The 13,409-nt window shown below is 51.4% G+C and overlaps 4 protein-coding genes across 4 annotated transcripts; 2 read left to right on the top strand and 2 right to left on the bottom strand.

Moving 5' to 3' along the window:
- Window positions 1-1,700: 1,700 nt before the first annotated feature.
- Window positions 1,701-2,526, top strand: BO86DRAFT_397763 (60S ribosomal protein eL33; the record flags this gene model as incomplete). The annotated part of the gene is made up of 5 exons (XM_025673512.1): window positions 1,701-1,725; window positions 1,875-1,884; window positions 2,039-2,092; window positions 2,163-2,305; window positions 2,429-2,526. 5 exons carry the CDS (start codon window positions 1,701-1,703, stop codon window positions 2,524-2,526), a joined length of 330 nt encoding a protein of 109 aa, XP_025529659.1.
- A 5,074-nt stretch (window positions 2,527-7,600) lies between these two features.
- BO86DRAFT_308644 (uncharacterized protein) lies at window positions 7,601-9,151 on the top strand (the record flags this gene model as incomplete). Its single annotated transcript, XM_025667789.1, has 5 exons — window positions 7,601-7,793; window positions 7,978-8,055; window positions 8,149-8,271; window positions 8,334-8,387; window positions 8,496-9,151. The coding sequence occupies 5 exons, from the start codon at window positions 7,601-7,603 to the stop codon at window positions 9,149-9,151; spliced, it is 1,104 nt and encodes a 367-aa protein (XP_025529658.1).
- A 983-nt stretch (window positions 9,152-10,134) lies between these two features.
- Window positions 10,135-11,145, bottom strand: BO86DRAFT_387601 (DUF3602 domain-containing protein). The gene is made up of 5 exons (XM_025671634.1): window positions 10,885-11,145; window positions 10,675-10,758; window positions 10,540-10,570; window positions 10,404-10,473; window positions 10,135-10,311 (listed from the first exon to the last, which is right to left on the bottom strand). The coding sequence occupies exons 2-5, from the start codon at window positions 10,712-10,714 to the stop codon at window positions 10,150-10,152; spliced, it is 303 nt and encodes a 100-aa protein (XP_025529657.1). The 5' UTR covers window positions 10,715-10,758; window positions 10,885-11,145; the 3' UTR covers window positions 10,135-10,149.
- A 282-nt stretch (window positions 11,146-11,427) lies between these two features.
- BO86DRAFT_334818 (putative mitochondrial phosphate carrier protein) lies at window positions 11,428-13,263 on the bottom strand. Its single transcript, XM_025668864.1, has 7 exons — window positions 13,124-13,263; window positions 12,737-13,048; window positions 12,490-12,654; window positions 12,185-12,438; window positions 11,783-12,128; window positions 11,708-11,727; window positions 11,428-11,643 (listed from the first exon to the last, which is right to left on the bottom strand). The coding sequence occupies exons 2-7, from the start codon at window positions 13,022-13,024 to the stop codon at window positions 11,574-11,576; spliced, it is 1,143 nt and encodes a 380-aa protein (XP_025529656.1). The 5' UTR covers window positions 13,025-13,048; window positions 13,124-13,263; the 3' UTR covers window positions 11,428-11,573.
- Window positions 13,264-13,409: the final 146 nt, after the last annotated feature.

The following is a 13,409-nucleotide window of genomic DNA, read 5'->3' as shown; positions in this document are numbered from 1 at the left end:
ACTCGTCCTGTTTGTTACAGAACGATATGGTGGGGATACAATCCGAGAGAATCCCGCCTACATAAAGCTTGCGCCTGCCCCTCTTTTCATCTCAATTTCAATCCCCATTTTACATGCTAGTGAAAGATTTCAACCGTTTCTCAGCACTGTGCTGATAACAGCAAAAATGCATTGAGCCGATGTTCAGGCTATTCCACAACCGCAACCGTATAGATCGCGCCAGAAGCTGCAGCGAAGGGCTATTGGTTGCCGGGGGTTGCGGTAAACCAGGTGAGACTGTGAGACTCCTGAATCCGCGTCTCCGGTGACCAGCGTCGTGGGGTTCGATCGGCGAATTTGTCATCCAGAAAAAGGATGATACGGATTTAATTTTCCCGTGAAATGGGCGTAGTGTAGCAGGAACAGTGAATCAAACCGAACTTTCGGCCCAGTCGAGTCCGGAGATGGTGCTAAGGATGCCGAGTCAGGGCTGGATTGGCTTGCGGAGTATTATACTCCCTTATCACACACCTACTGTGAGATGGATGTACTTCGATCGCCGTTGCATTCCAGCCTCACTATTGAATCACATGCTCGTTGTTTCTGTTAGTCTTTTATGCGATTGCATCTGTTCCTCAATTCATATACTACTTCCTGAGATGTTGACACCCGGGGCAAGCACCTTGAAGATGAAATGGCGTGCTTGAAGGGAGAGGACATTATGTCAGGTTCGTTGCCGATTGCTGGTGGGGCTAAGGTACGCTTTATTTCCAAATGAGTGTCCCGGTCTGATCGGTTTGGAGGAAGTCATCCTCCCCCGTTTTAAGTCCGCATACCCTCATAGGCCCATACATTCAATCCACCGGGGACAAATGTTGCGCTACCCTGGCAGCAGCAGATAAAAGGCCATGCTAAAGCTCCAGATACAGTGACTAGGCACCGCGACCTGTTCTTGGAACTGAAAAGGGACCTTGTTGGGTAATCCAAGGAGATAAGCTCATGCATGCCGAAACTCCAAGTTGTTGCTGTTGCTGCTGCCGCTCCCTGCAGTCTGAAAATGCAAGTGCGGGATAGTATGTCCCAGTCACTTACGTTCAGTCTGGTGATATCCGATGGGGCCAATTGCCGTCACCGGTGGAAAGAATTCAACAAACTGTTTTGTCAGCTTGGGAGTCCGGGACGCTCTGGAGCTTCCTCCGCTGTACGGAGTATCAACCGGCGGAAAGACTCTAGAGGGGGAGGGGCAGGTCTTTCGGACCACAGTAGGCCGGCGGCAAAATAACCGGGTGGGGAGCGGAAGTTTGAAAGAATGTCAAACTGATCATGAATGATAATGATGACGATGGAATACGGAGGACGGACGGACACTCCCACTAGTCTAATCCACGGAGTCCATCTCTCGGAACCTGGAGAAACCGGTTTATCCGATGTATGCCGAAAGCAGACTAGGGCACTCTGCTGCGGCTTGGCACGTTTGCACTCATCCTCCCCATATCACGGGACTTTGCCTTGCCCTGGGCGGTCGGACTCGCTAAGCGTCCCAATTGGGGTTAGGGCGAGCCGCACCGAACACACCTCGCAAATTGTGGCCTTGTGCGTCGTCCCGTAACCGATTGAAGCGACGACAACCACGACAACCCGGACGACTTTTTGCGGGTCATTTCTGCCTTCCTTCGACTTCGTTTGCGTTGCCCGCTGTTGCTCAGAGAAACGCCGCCAGAATGCCTTCGGAAAACGGTAACAGACGTGAGTCCATCTCTCCGGTCTTTTTCATGATATGATGCCGCCACACTGTTTTGATATGGGGGATATGGAGTCGGAACTGGGGGAGCGCAGTGCTGGGAGATTCATCTTGGGCGAAACCGAAAGCTAACCTGATTCTTTGCGACCACTAGTCTACGTCAAGTAAGTAGCCAACACACATCGTTGAATCGTCGAATCGCGCAAAGATATCCCGGATATATCGTCATGGTCGAATTTACGCCGAAGATTTTGAGACGGGTCGAAGCGCGATGGGATGCAATTAGGGCAGTCGGGTTAATACGAATTTCTGCAATAGGGGTCGCCACCTGAGCTTCCAGCGCTCCAAGCGTGCTGTCAACTGCAACACCAGGTACCGATCCACCCACCACCGGAATATCGACGTCGGAAACAATGGGAATCTGACATCTTGGGAAATATAGTCTGATCCAGATCGACGGTGTCACCAACACCGAGGCTGCCAACTTCTACCTCGGCAAGAAGGTCGCTTTCGTCTACCGGGCCAAGCGTGAGGTCCGTGGCTCCAACATTCGGGTCATCTGGGGCAAGGTCACCCGCCCTCACGGTACGTGAAACGAATCAACCATATCCGCGAAGAGGGCGACACAGTCGAGATACGCGCAGCAAGCAAGAGAATCAGGTGCTGCGGTGTTTCAGGAACGAGGCCACTAACAAGGTCGATAAATAGGCAACTCCGGTGTTGTCCGCGCTCAGTTCCGCCACAACCTCCCCCCCAAGTCCCTCGGCGCCACCGTCCGTGTTATGCTCTACCCCTCCAACATCTAAATGACGCCCCTTTTTTCGATATGATGGTTGGCACTCCGGATCTTATTTCGCGCAGACAGTCGGGCAAGGAGTCGACGGTATGAGCCGATGTTGAGATGGAGTTGGCGGGTTGGTAATGTTCGTGGGAGAGGCAGGGCCGGTTAGCCCTACGAAACTAAATTAAAAGAACTTCTTTCTTCTTTTTTCCAGCATGGTGACCTACCGGACCATAGGCATATAGACGAAGGGCTCGATCCAGTTTCAGTACTGGTGAGCTCTCGGTGTGCCTTGGCCGGCAGCATGGCTTTCCCCCACCTCCCATGTACCTGACGCTCATAAACAACACAATCCATACCATTTCAACACCACGGGTCCTTCAATCCAGTTTTGAGTTTTGGGTAGTTTCGACCGTATCAGGGGAGAGATTTGACGGCTTTTTTTTTTTGGTTTCACTGGGCACCTTCTCAAGCATGTGTCACCACCTAGAGCAGATGTTCCACATTTGAGATTCCCATATGCAACAACAACCGCCGATCTCGACTACATGCCGTATCCCCGACATCCCAGTCAAACAACACGCAAGGACGATGTTCTCAGAGCTCAGCCTGTTGGAATATGCCATGCCTGTTTCGTAGCCAGCAACTCTGATACTATCGATGCGCAAGGGCAAGACGCTTCAGGTGTCGAACTCCATCGCCCACCATTGCCCTGCCCGGTTCGACCCAGAAATCACATTCAGGTCATGACGAGGCTCCAGCTGCTTTTGCTGCCTTCTCCCCTTGAGTCCACGCAGGCCTAGCGTGTTTGTTGTCTCCTGTTGCACGGCATATTAGCTCAAGCACTTGATAATAGACACCAATGTGGTAATCTAGAGCGGAATAACACACCCCGGCTCAACCTCTCCACACTCCCGGATTGTAGTTTCCGCACTTCTACCTTCATCTGCCTTGATACCACCCACGATTCACCCTCTTATACCCACCCGCCGACGAGGTGTAATATAGCCATGGGGTCCGAACCACATGAGGTCATCATATATGACTCTGGGACAGATCGTTACTCCGCGTAGCAGTACATCATGATACAATCAATCTAGGAATACTCTTTCCATCGATGAGCTGGGCTTCCCCAAAGTGAATATAATCACTATAACCGATGAGAGAACCCATATCGACTACTAACTTCAATACAACGCAACCCTTCGCACTCAATCCATAACCACAGCCCCTTCCCTCGCGCCGGTGCAGCTGTCACAAACAGATCAAGTGGTACCGTTCGCCGACTGCATCACACTGCATTGGCTCCAGACCTCAAGCGCAGACACGTCGCCATGTATACCGAACCACCTCGATGATCCATCGAAAGCAGGCAGTCTGTGGAGATTGGAGTTGTCGCATGAATGTATTTTTCTTCGGGGAATGGACATTAACATATATCGTCTTCCCCCCCCCCCCCCCAATCCTGGGCAGATACTGCGAGTTTCGGAGATTGTGTTTTGAATCACTCGATTAATACCGGACTTTGCTGTGGGATACGTCCTACGCTTCTCCATTTTGTATAGCTGCCGGTCTTTGTCGTGGCAAGGTTCGATGATTGGTGACATCATTTTGTCAAGATGATTGGAGTTCAGGATAGACATATTGAAACTTGAATCAGTGTTGGAGACATGGCGAGGATTATATTAGAGTCCACATCCGAGGAGTCCGTCTGAGCAAGGTACTTTGTATGAGATTAGTGGAGTAGACTGGTAGATATGTATATTGCAGCACCTCGCTAGAATGACCTAGTTTGGAACGCAACGTTTGTTATATCAACAGTTTCGGTATAGCGGAGATCGGCAGCAGGATAACGGAATCGGTAAACGAGGTATAGGTATGCAGCTACAGTAAGTAGCTACTCTTAGTAGGCAGTTAGCTGGCAACAGGAGTATTAACTGGATTAAGCAAGGTATGGTGAAACATCGATGTCATTCTAAAGTGGTTTGATTGATTGATTGTGGATCTGGTCGGATCGCGGGCGGGCGGACTCCAGCTCTCTAAACGTAATATCACTATGTTGTTCAACCCGATTGCGCAGGTCGGAGTAAGTATTTGGAGGAAGGCGGTAGACTTATGACGATAAGCAAGATTGTGAAATGCTTAAAGACGCCAAGTGGGTTCATCCTGCACTTAGAGAGAGAGAGATATGTTCATTACATCGGAGCATGCACCAGAATTGGGATTGGCAGGTCATGTCGATCGACGGCTGCGTAATTACATCGAGGTTGATGAGATCGAAGATCAACTATCCAAAAACAAGACTGCGAGAACCGTTCACAGATTAAAGAGACTCCCTTGCAGGGGAGCGTTGGTTGGAATTTAGTGAGTAAATAAGAAGAATTAAAGTAAGCGCCATCCCCGCCCCAGCGTGACCCACTGCAGGAAGAATGATAGGGATCGGCACGATCTCGTCAACCGCGCGGCTTGGTGATGGCTGCTACCGAGGAGAAGAACCATTCTGGAAGAATCTATCCATCAATGTGGAATGTCTTAGCCTGACCTTGCTTTGACCTTCATGCTACTGTACCTTACAACTTTTCTTTCATATCTCCGGATTTGTCTTCACTTTTCTTTGCATGAGGCTGTTAGAGTGCAAAAACTCATTGCAGCGAGGCACGACCCCACCACTATAGTGCAGCAACATCTTGTTTCCTCATTAGAGATGTTGATAGTCAGTCTTCATACTATTGATTAGAAGGGGCTGGGTTTTGTGTGGCGTTGTCTCAGAAGGGTAGCAAGTATGGCTGGCACACAGCAGCTGAGTGGGTGGGAAGTGCTGTTGTAGGCGAGCTGCAGTCCGACCTACGACAGACAACCAGCATTATCTTCTCGAGCCACTTGAGATGGCGACAGGCAGACATATTCCAAGTTTTCATGTCAGGCCAATTGGAAGCCGACGGAGCAGGATTAGTTGACTAGTGCGCGTTCCGCGACTTTAGTTAGGGAGCAGTCGTGCAGTGTGGATGGATAAAGATTTTCTTTTCCTGCTTTGCATGACCTGCCTCCAAAATCCGGGCTGGATCAGATCATGTCCGTCGTATCGGCATACGGGAAAAGCAAGACCAGTAAGCAACTAAGGAACAAAAAGGCTAAGCGTGGCCGGAGTCCCGGCCAAAAATAAACCATGGTCGGGAGTTCCGTCTGGAACTGATAAGTAGGTATGTACGAGGGAGAGGAAAAGGCCGACTGGTTTGTGAGTGACGAGTGGGAAACATAAAAAAAAAAAACCTTAAGGCAGAGAGCGGCCCTCAAATTTGAGTCAGAATGATGTCGATGGCAGATGATTGATCTTCCATGCTTACTTCCGACACGAGTCTGGAATCGTCGACTGAATTCGGCATTGATGATGTGCGCACCAGCAGGGGTCGATCAGGCGGCAAGAGAATGTACTGTACTCAGTACAATTCATCCATGACTGACAGCGAATCAGTGATTTGTGATGATCTGGACCAGGTTCGTCCCTGGGGGGATACGGTGACACATGGTGCCAGTCCTAGTCCATGGATCTGAAGCCAACGAGAGTCTTCCAGACGGTGGTTGGGCCCCCTTCTGCCCTAGTGATTGGCCGGGTCATGCCCAGGGGAGGGGAAAGCTGGCGTAACACTGGGCTAAGTAATGGCTAGGTATGGCTAAGTATCCGGTTCTTCCTGGTTTGTGAAGATATCCGATGGTCCCAAGGATAAGTTCAATCCCCAACCCAAGATGGGCCTCATCTTTCTTTAACCGGGACAAAATTGGCGATGCAGGTGGCTGAGTATGCAATACTCCAATTGACAGACTGTGATGCAGTCGAGTTCAGTCAAGAGTGTTTGAGCGGATGGTCATTGGAGTGATGCAGGTGGTGATAGTGGTGGACAGACACTTGATCGAAGCTTTCTGGGGTAGATAAGAAAGAGAAATTGTGCATTTCCATTCATTATGAAAGGATTATCCCAGACTGCCAGTCAATCTCACCACTCACCACTCTGGACTATTTACCCACCCACTCATCCACTCACCCACTCACCCACACCACCGCACACATACGAGTATCAGAGTACTAGGTATTAATAGAGACAAACAAGTGTTGCGAAGAAAAAAAGAAGATCCGGTGATCCTCCCCAGTGGTCCGCTCTCCATCTGATAGGCAGAGTCTCAATTTGGCCATCCATCGGGTCCCAGACTCCCAGGAAGTGATCCCCTCTTAATTGCGTGGCGCCTGTCGTCAACACCACTGGCCAATTCTCAAGTCAAATACTCTCAATGACCCTCCTCCATGGTCGCTTGACTTGAATTCTGATTTCTTCAGTTACTTCTTGTTGACCTTCGTTTGAAGACCTTGTTGAATCCTTCTCCACCTATCTATCCTGCATATAACTCCCTCCATTATCCCCCCGCCCCCCAACAGGCCTACCACACACTACTTTGGCACCGGCGTCATTTTCCCTACTGTCGATCGCTGTGTGACGACCACAATCGCTTGACTTGTGTGCTCGGACAGAATCATCACTCTACAAAAGAACTCACTGTCTTGTCTGTGGGGTCCTCGGTAGTTCAACACACGTACTCTCGCTGCTAGCCTTGAAAGCGACGGTCTCCACCATTTCGCTCGTTGACGCTACTTGACGCTACCAAGTCCTGGTTCGCATCGCCGTCGTCGAACTTGTTGTTCTGTCATTGTAAGAGACGAGACAACAAAACTAAGCCACAATACTATCATATCAGTTCGTCGGCCGCAGAAGCAACTGTTCGAGAACGTGTATAGAAGCTCGACTCCCTCCGCAGTCTGCAACTTGATCCATAAGAAAAGTGGTCTCAATACCCCACGTTCTGGTCGCTCGTTCCTCCCGTTGGCTGGACTCAGTCGTGCAGTTCTGAAACCGCGAACAAAAACGTCCGAAAATCACAGAAAGGCAGAAATCGTTGCCAGCGATCATCGTTCAATCCTTGGCAGTTCCCACCTGGATCGTGCTTGCGCTCCACACCCGCCCGCCATAGCTAAGACAGCGCGCTGCGAAAACCTGCTGCAGTTGTTGGTTATCAGGCGCTAAAGCAGGAGTCCCCGACGATAAATAACCATGGCCACCTCCCACTCGGTCGCGCCTCCCAGGCATAATCGGGGTTACAGTTTTAGTGGAAAGTCGAATAAGTCCCAACAGTCGGGCCATTCCAGCAAGAAAATCCAACTCACTGAATCCGCCGAAGAGAAGCATCGCCGTCAACTACATTCTAAAGCCGATCCGATGGTTGCTATGAGCGAAGCCCAGCCTAGTACGTCTCTACCCGGAAATTCCCCCTTATCGCAGTTCCTGGCCAGCTCTACTCCCCCCCGACAATTCTCCTTTTTGGTTTCTTCCTACCATTCTATCCCAACACTGTTTACTCCACTTTTCGGAAGTTCCCACGTCGCTCGGGTGGCTTTGCGCAAACCTTCCCGACTAACTATGTTTCCTAGATACGGTTGCCCTCGAAGAGTCGACGCTGGGTTCCTTGCGGACTATGCAGCACAAGGACCAGTACGGCAATGTCATTAGTACGTTTGGCCTCCTTCAATGTCTCAGATGTATTTGTGCATGCGGGGGAGCCTTTGAACTGACCGTTTTACCCCCTCTCTTTCCTGAAATAGCTGATCCCGATCTTTCGAATCCCACGCGCCCGCGATTTGAGCGCCCGCTTGATACCATCCGTTCCTTCGAAGCTGCGATCTATGGAACATACAGCAGTAGGCCTGTGTCGTACGCAAGGACAGGTGAGTCTCTCCCCCTTACTCCGGCAGACTGATTCCGGCATCAAATTAATGATAACCAGCAGAGGAATCAACACCCGCGACGCCAGAGTACAGCCGACGGGGAAGCTACTACGGAGGTACGACTCACTCACTCCCTCACCTACCAGGAGGCATGCGCCTCGCATTGTCAACGTGCTGGTCTGTCAATGGCGAAGTTTCACTGTGCTAATTGAGGGTCACTCCAGCACCCAACGGAGGGTATTCTAGCAGAGCGCACTACGACCAGAATGGCTACCACAACAGCCGAGGCACCTATTCGCGACCGGACAGCTACGTGGAGAACGGCAACGGCCAAGCCGAAAACTACTATCCCTACAATCATGGCGGCAGCGGCGGCGGCGGCCGACCGCGACCACGCCACCAAGCGCGGATGAACACCGAACAGAGCGGATATTCGCAGCACGCATACCAAAAATCATACGATAACGTGACTGCTGCGTCTGGCTCGGGCTCAGGCAGCAACGGCGAGACCTGGGCCAATTCGACGGACCCAAGCTCGGTCAACAGCTCGATCGATCAGTTCCACCAGCAGCAGCAACAACAGCAGCAGCAACAACAATATCAGCAGCAGCAGCAGATGGCCGAGAGCTACGGGTTCCAAGGGTTCAGCGCGGGTCCCAATCTCGAAAACGGTCAGCCCGCCGCCGCCGGTGGACGCATCAACTTTGGCAGCAGTAACCCGCCAGCCGTTGATCCCAACGCCGGGGGCCCCGTCGGAGGTGGACCACCGCCCACGGCGGCGAACGCCCGTCGTCATCTGCGCAAAGCGACCAACGACACCGAGACGAGCAATGATTCGAAGCGAAAGAGCTGGCTCAAACGTCGCTTCAGCAAGAACTAAACCAAACCCCCCAATTCGACGATCCTGGTGGTCGCCCCCTCTCTCACACGCCCCTCGTCCTTTTCTTCTCGCCTCCTTTTTTCATACTTGTATGGGTGTACTACAGTCAAAACCGGCGTTCATATGGAGATTCCCCCCAACACCTTCATTTCCTTTACTACAACATCCTTTCTTCGCGCTGAGCACAACACTGGGATTATCGGAGTGTGTCGTGTATCTTCTCTTGTGGGGTTGGATTCGTTCTTGTTTCGAGTTCGCTCGTGTAATCACTTTTTCTGTCTTTCATTTTCACTTTCGCATGAGGTTGATGGGTTGATGAGACCATGATACACGGAATGCCTTGCTCTCCTTTTATGATATTTGATGGAACCCCCCTTTACCCCACTGTTGTTTCTTCCAATCAATTTCTGATGTTGTCCCGATACCAATGGCGAATCTACCGATCCTTTTTAATGAATGGACAAAAGAACCGAGAGCTTGGTTTCATTCGACTCAATCTTTATGTTTGTTCTTGACTGTGCTGTTTTCATTATACCTATTATAGACGGTGTATAGGAAGTACATTGCAAGATTTGCCCGAAAATGGACTAATTATTACCAACACTACCTCTCCATCCAGTATCTGACTCGTAATCGTAAACGACCAAACAACCAAACAAACCAGGGAATCAAAAAGAACAAATCCAAGCCCAAGACAGAAGAAAGAATCAAAATCCACCGCAGAAACCACCTCCATATATACCATCCCCCCCCCCCTGTTCTCCCAAAACAAAACCCCAACCCGTGATTTCGTGGGCGAATCACTTCCGCCCAAAAATCTTATACTTCAATTTATCTGCCAATCCCTCATACTGATCATGCCGGTGCTGATGCTTCTTCTCCTTCTCCTTGCGGTGTTCCTCGTCGAGATGCACGTTGCCTTGTCCGCCGCGCTGTCACCCGCCCAGCCCAGTCACAAAAGATTAGCATTCACCTGGACCCTTAAAAAAAAAAAACCTTCATCTGAGTTTTGGGTTCCGGGTTGGGGCAAAACATACCCCGGTATGATAATCCCCATCGACGGACTGCCGGATCGCCAGCTCGGGGATCATTTCCGCGTCGTGCGGCACCTTCGAGGTCGGTCGGACGTGCGGGGAGCCGATGTTGCCTGCTCCGCCGCGCTAATCCATCCTCTACCGTATTAGAAGTGGGATTGGATTTGTGGTAAGTGGTAAGGGGAGAGGGTGTGGGTGTGGGTGTGGGTGTGGCTTACACCGGCGGAGTAGGCGCCGTCGCCTTGGTCGCCGTAGACGCCTTCACGGACGATGGCGGCGTCGACGTATCTAGATTCATTCAACGGGTTGTGGTTAGGGTGTTTGTTTGGTTGTTTGAGGGGGGAGGTGGTTTACTCGGTTGAGTCGGCGCCGATGTTGCCTTGGCCTGCGGTGTTGTTAGTAGTTAGTATGGATGTCGTGGTGGATGAGTCGGGGAGGGGGGGGGATAAGGATGAAGTTGGGATGCGAGCCTCGGGACGGATTGCGTACCTCCTCGGCCGTGCGAGACGATGGGATCGTGTTCGCCCATTTTACTTTCTAGCCCGTAGGGAATTGCGCTGTGTGTTTCGGGGGCTGGTGGTTGGGAAGTTGGGCGGTTAGTTTGGGGTTGTCTGATGGCGATTGCGCGATAGCGGGATGCGATGCGATGTGATGGAGGAGACAGGCTGGGCGCAATGTTGGAGGGGGAGGGTGGCATACCTTGCAGATTGAAAAAGAGTCGTCTTTGAAGTAGAGACTATGCAATCTCTGTGCGTGCTTCAATATGCAGTGGATCGAAAGAGAATGTGCCCGGGTTATGGTGGCGGGATGGAGGTTCGTCTCAATATATAATAGCTCGTGTTGCAATGGATTACGGATGCTGCCCTAGTACTTTGTCGGGCTGAGCCACCGCGCCTTCGGAGGGTTCGAGATGACTCTCTCGCTTCCGAGGTCAAGGGGCCGTGGAAAACTTAATCTCTTCTAGTGTCAGTCCCACCTAAAGGGCTGCAGGACCAGGCGTCTTTCTCATCGGCTAATTAATGAGCGAACTGGAAGTTACTTTACACACATCCGTAGTTATCGTATCTCCAGCCATGCGCGGCCAGGGGAGATGACGTCTTGATACTGATAAGATGCTCCTCCGGGTTTGATTGGTTCCATGCGTGACTAAAGCGGGTTTGTCCGCCGATAAGGCCTCAGGCGCAGATTGCCCTCATGCCCCTGTTTTTTATCACCGGCCTCGGTGCTCGCTGCTGATCCAGTCACAAGTGCAAATAATCTCATCATTGTACGGAAACGCCAACTACACCTTCTCAGAGATAGAGATAACTACAGTACGTTGTGTAGGGACTAATAAAGTGCATACAGAACAGAGAAGACCCTTGACTGGCCACAGCATCTACTCACCACTACTTCTTCTCCGCAGCTGGGCCTCCGCCGGTCGTCGGCAGACCCATGAAGATCTTGAACGAATCGTAACTGTCACAAGTTAGCTCCGGTCCGAGAAAAGATCGACTGTGATAGTCAATGAGGTAATACGTACATCATCCACTGGAGTCCGGTCTATACGTGATATGCTGTCAGTCAGAATCCCTGAGGTTGGAGAAGAGTGACTTACCAAGGTGCCGATCATGACAATACGGACGGGAAGACCGTTCCAGAGGCCGCGGAAACCAATGTCCTTATAGATGCGACTCATCGCAGCACCGAAGGCTTCGCCAGGCTGACGGTTGGCATTCAGCTTGCTGACCATCACATCGGCGGGGTGCGACACAACTGCGCAAAGGATACCAGCCAGGTAGCCACCAGTGAAGGCCACGGTAGTCTGGGCACCCTTGTTGTAGTCGGACTTCTGGCCGGGCAGGTAGTTGTAGATCATCTCAACAATGGTCTCAAAGGACGCGAACTTCATCATGGTGTACGGAATCTGACGACCCCACAACGGATAGAGACCCTTGTATAGACTGAATAGGTCAGCTATTACCTTGCGACCATATGGCAGATACAGGACGCTACTCACCCAGCCACGCCCTCTTTGGAGACCACGTTGTTGATGCCGGTGAACGTCGACCGGATGTCCGGAGGAATGGTTGTCTGCATACGTACTTTGACGGCCTCAAAAGGACAGAGGGCTACGTCAGCGATAAGCTCTGCAGACGCACTGGCAGCCAGGTACAAAGAAGTCTTCCATCGAGTCGCGTTTTCCACGCCTACAAGGTCACTGTAGAGCTTCTTGAAGTACTCATAGCCACCGTACTTGAATGCACCTTGGGCCTTTTCCACGAGTCAGTAAGAAAGGGTGATTGCACGGACACCCACGCTTACGCTGTAACCGAAGAAGGTTGGTCCCCAGCCAGTAAATACTCCTCGCAATCCTTCAGCCCCACGGATTGTGCGGAATGCCTCTAGATTGCTCTTGTACAGGAGCGGATCGACCTGACGGCGGCACTTGATCAAGTCTAGAGGGGTCACAGCGGTGTGGGTCAGACCCTATGCACGGGGCAACTATTAGTACCTTGAGAATTGTATACTCTCTAAAACAAGGCTATCCCATGCATGGTCTGATACTCACGCAGGCAAGCATTCCACCGACAGTGCAAGCCGCATAGTATTTGGGAGTCCATGGTTCAATCTTGCCTGTCTTGGCTTGAGCCTTCTGGCTTGCAAGATCGAGTTCTCGAGAGGCTTCCTTAGCCAGCGCGTCTGCCTTCTTCTTGGTATCTTCAATCACGCTCCAGGCAGGAAATGGCTCTCGCTTCTGCATTTCCGGCGCTGCCGACGGCTGAGGGTGCGAGTGGGATTGTCCCAGTGGATGCTGAGAGGAAAAGGCTTGCGCGATCACGCCTTCAGTAGGAAACATGATGGCTAGGATGATCCAGTCGCGCTGGAAAGCACGTTAGGTACTTCACCGTGAAAAGTGTGATAGCTGATGGACAAAACTCTAGAAAGCTGGACTGACAGGTTCCTTATCTATGAGTGTCTACAACCGATCCCCACTTTCAGCGGTGGAGATAGAGCGGAGTTAAGAGAGTATGGAAGAATTGATCGACGGCAAGCTTGGAACCCTTTGCTTTGTGTCACCAGGCACAACGTGAGCTGAAAACAGAAAGGTTTGCCCACGGAAAGTGTGGAGCTTCAGTGATGTCTCCCGGATGGAAGGGTTCGAGGAATGGGGAAAGGAAGTGATGACAATGAGGGGGTGGAAGATGGGCGGCGATTCTGCCGGTTCATGACGTCGCACGGGA

Source organism: Aspergillus japonicus (assembly GCF_003184785.1).
Source record: "Aspergillus japonicus CBS 114.51 unplaced genomic scaffold BO86scaffold_12, whole genome shotgun sequence".
In the NCBI taxonomy this organism is placed as follows: domain Eukaryota; kingdom Fungi; phylum Ascomycota; class Eurotiomycetes; order Eurotiales; family Aspergillaceae; genus Aspergillus; species Aspergillus japonicus.
The sequence above is the reverse complement of the archived record's forward strand: the minus strand, read 5'-3'. Positions and strand labels throughout refer to the sequence as shown.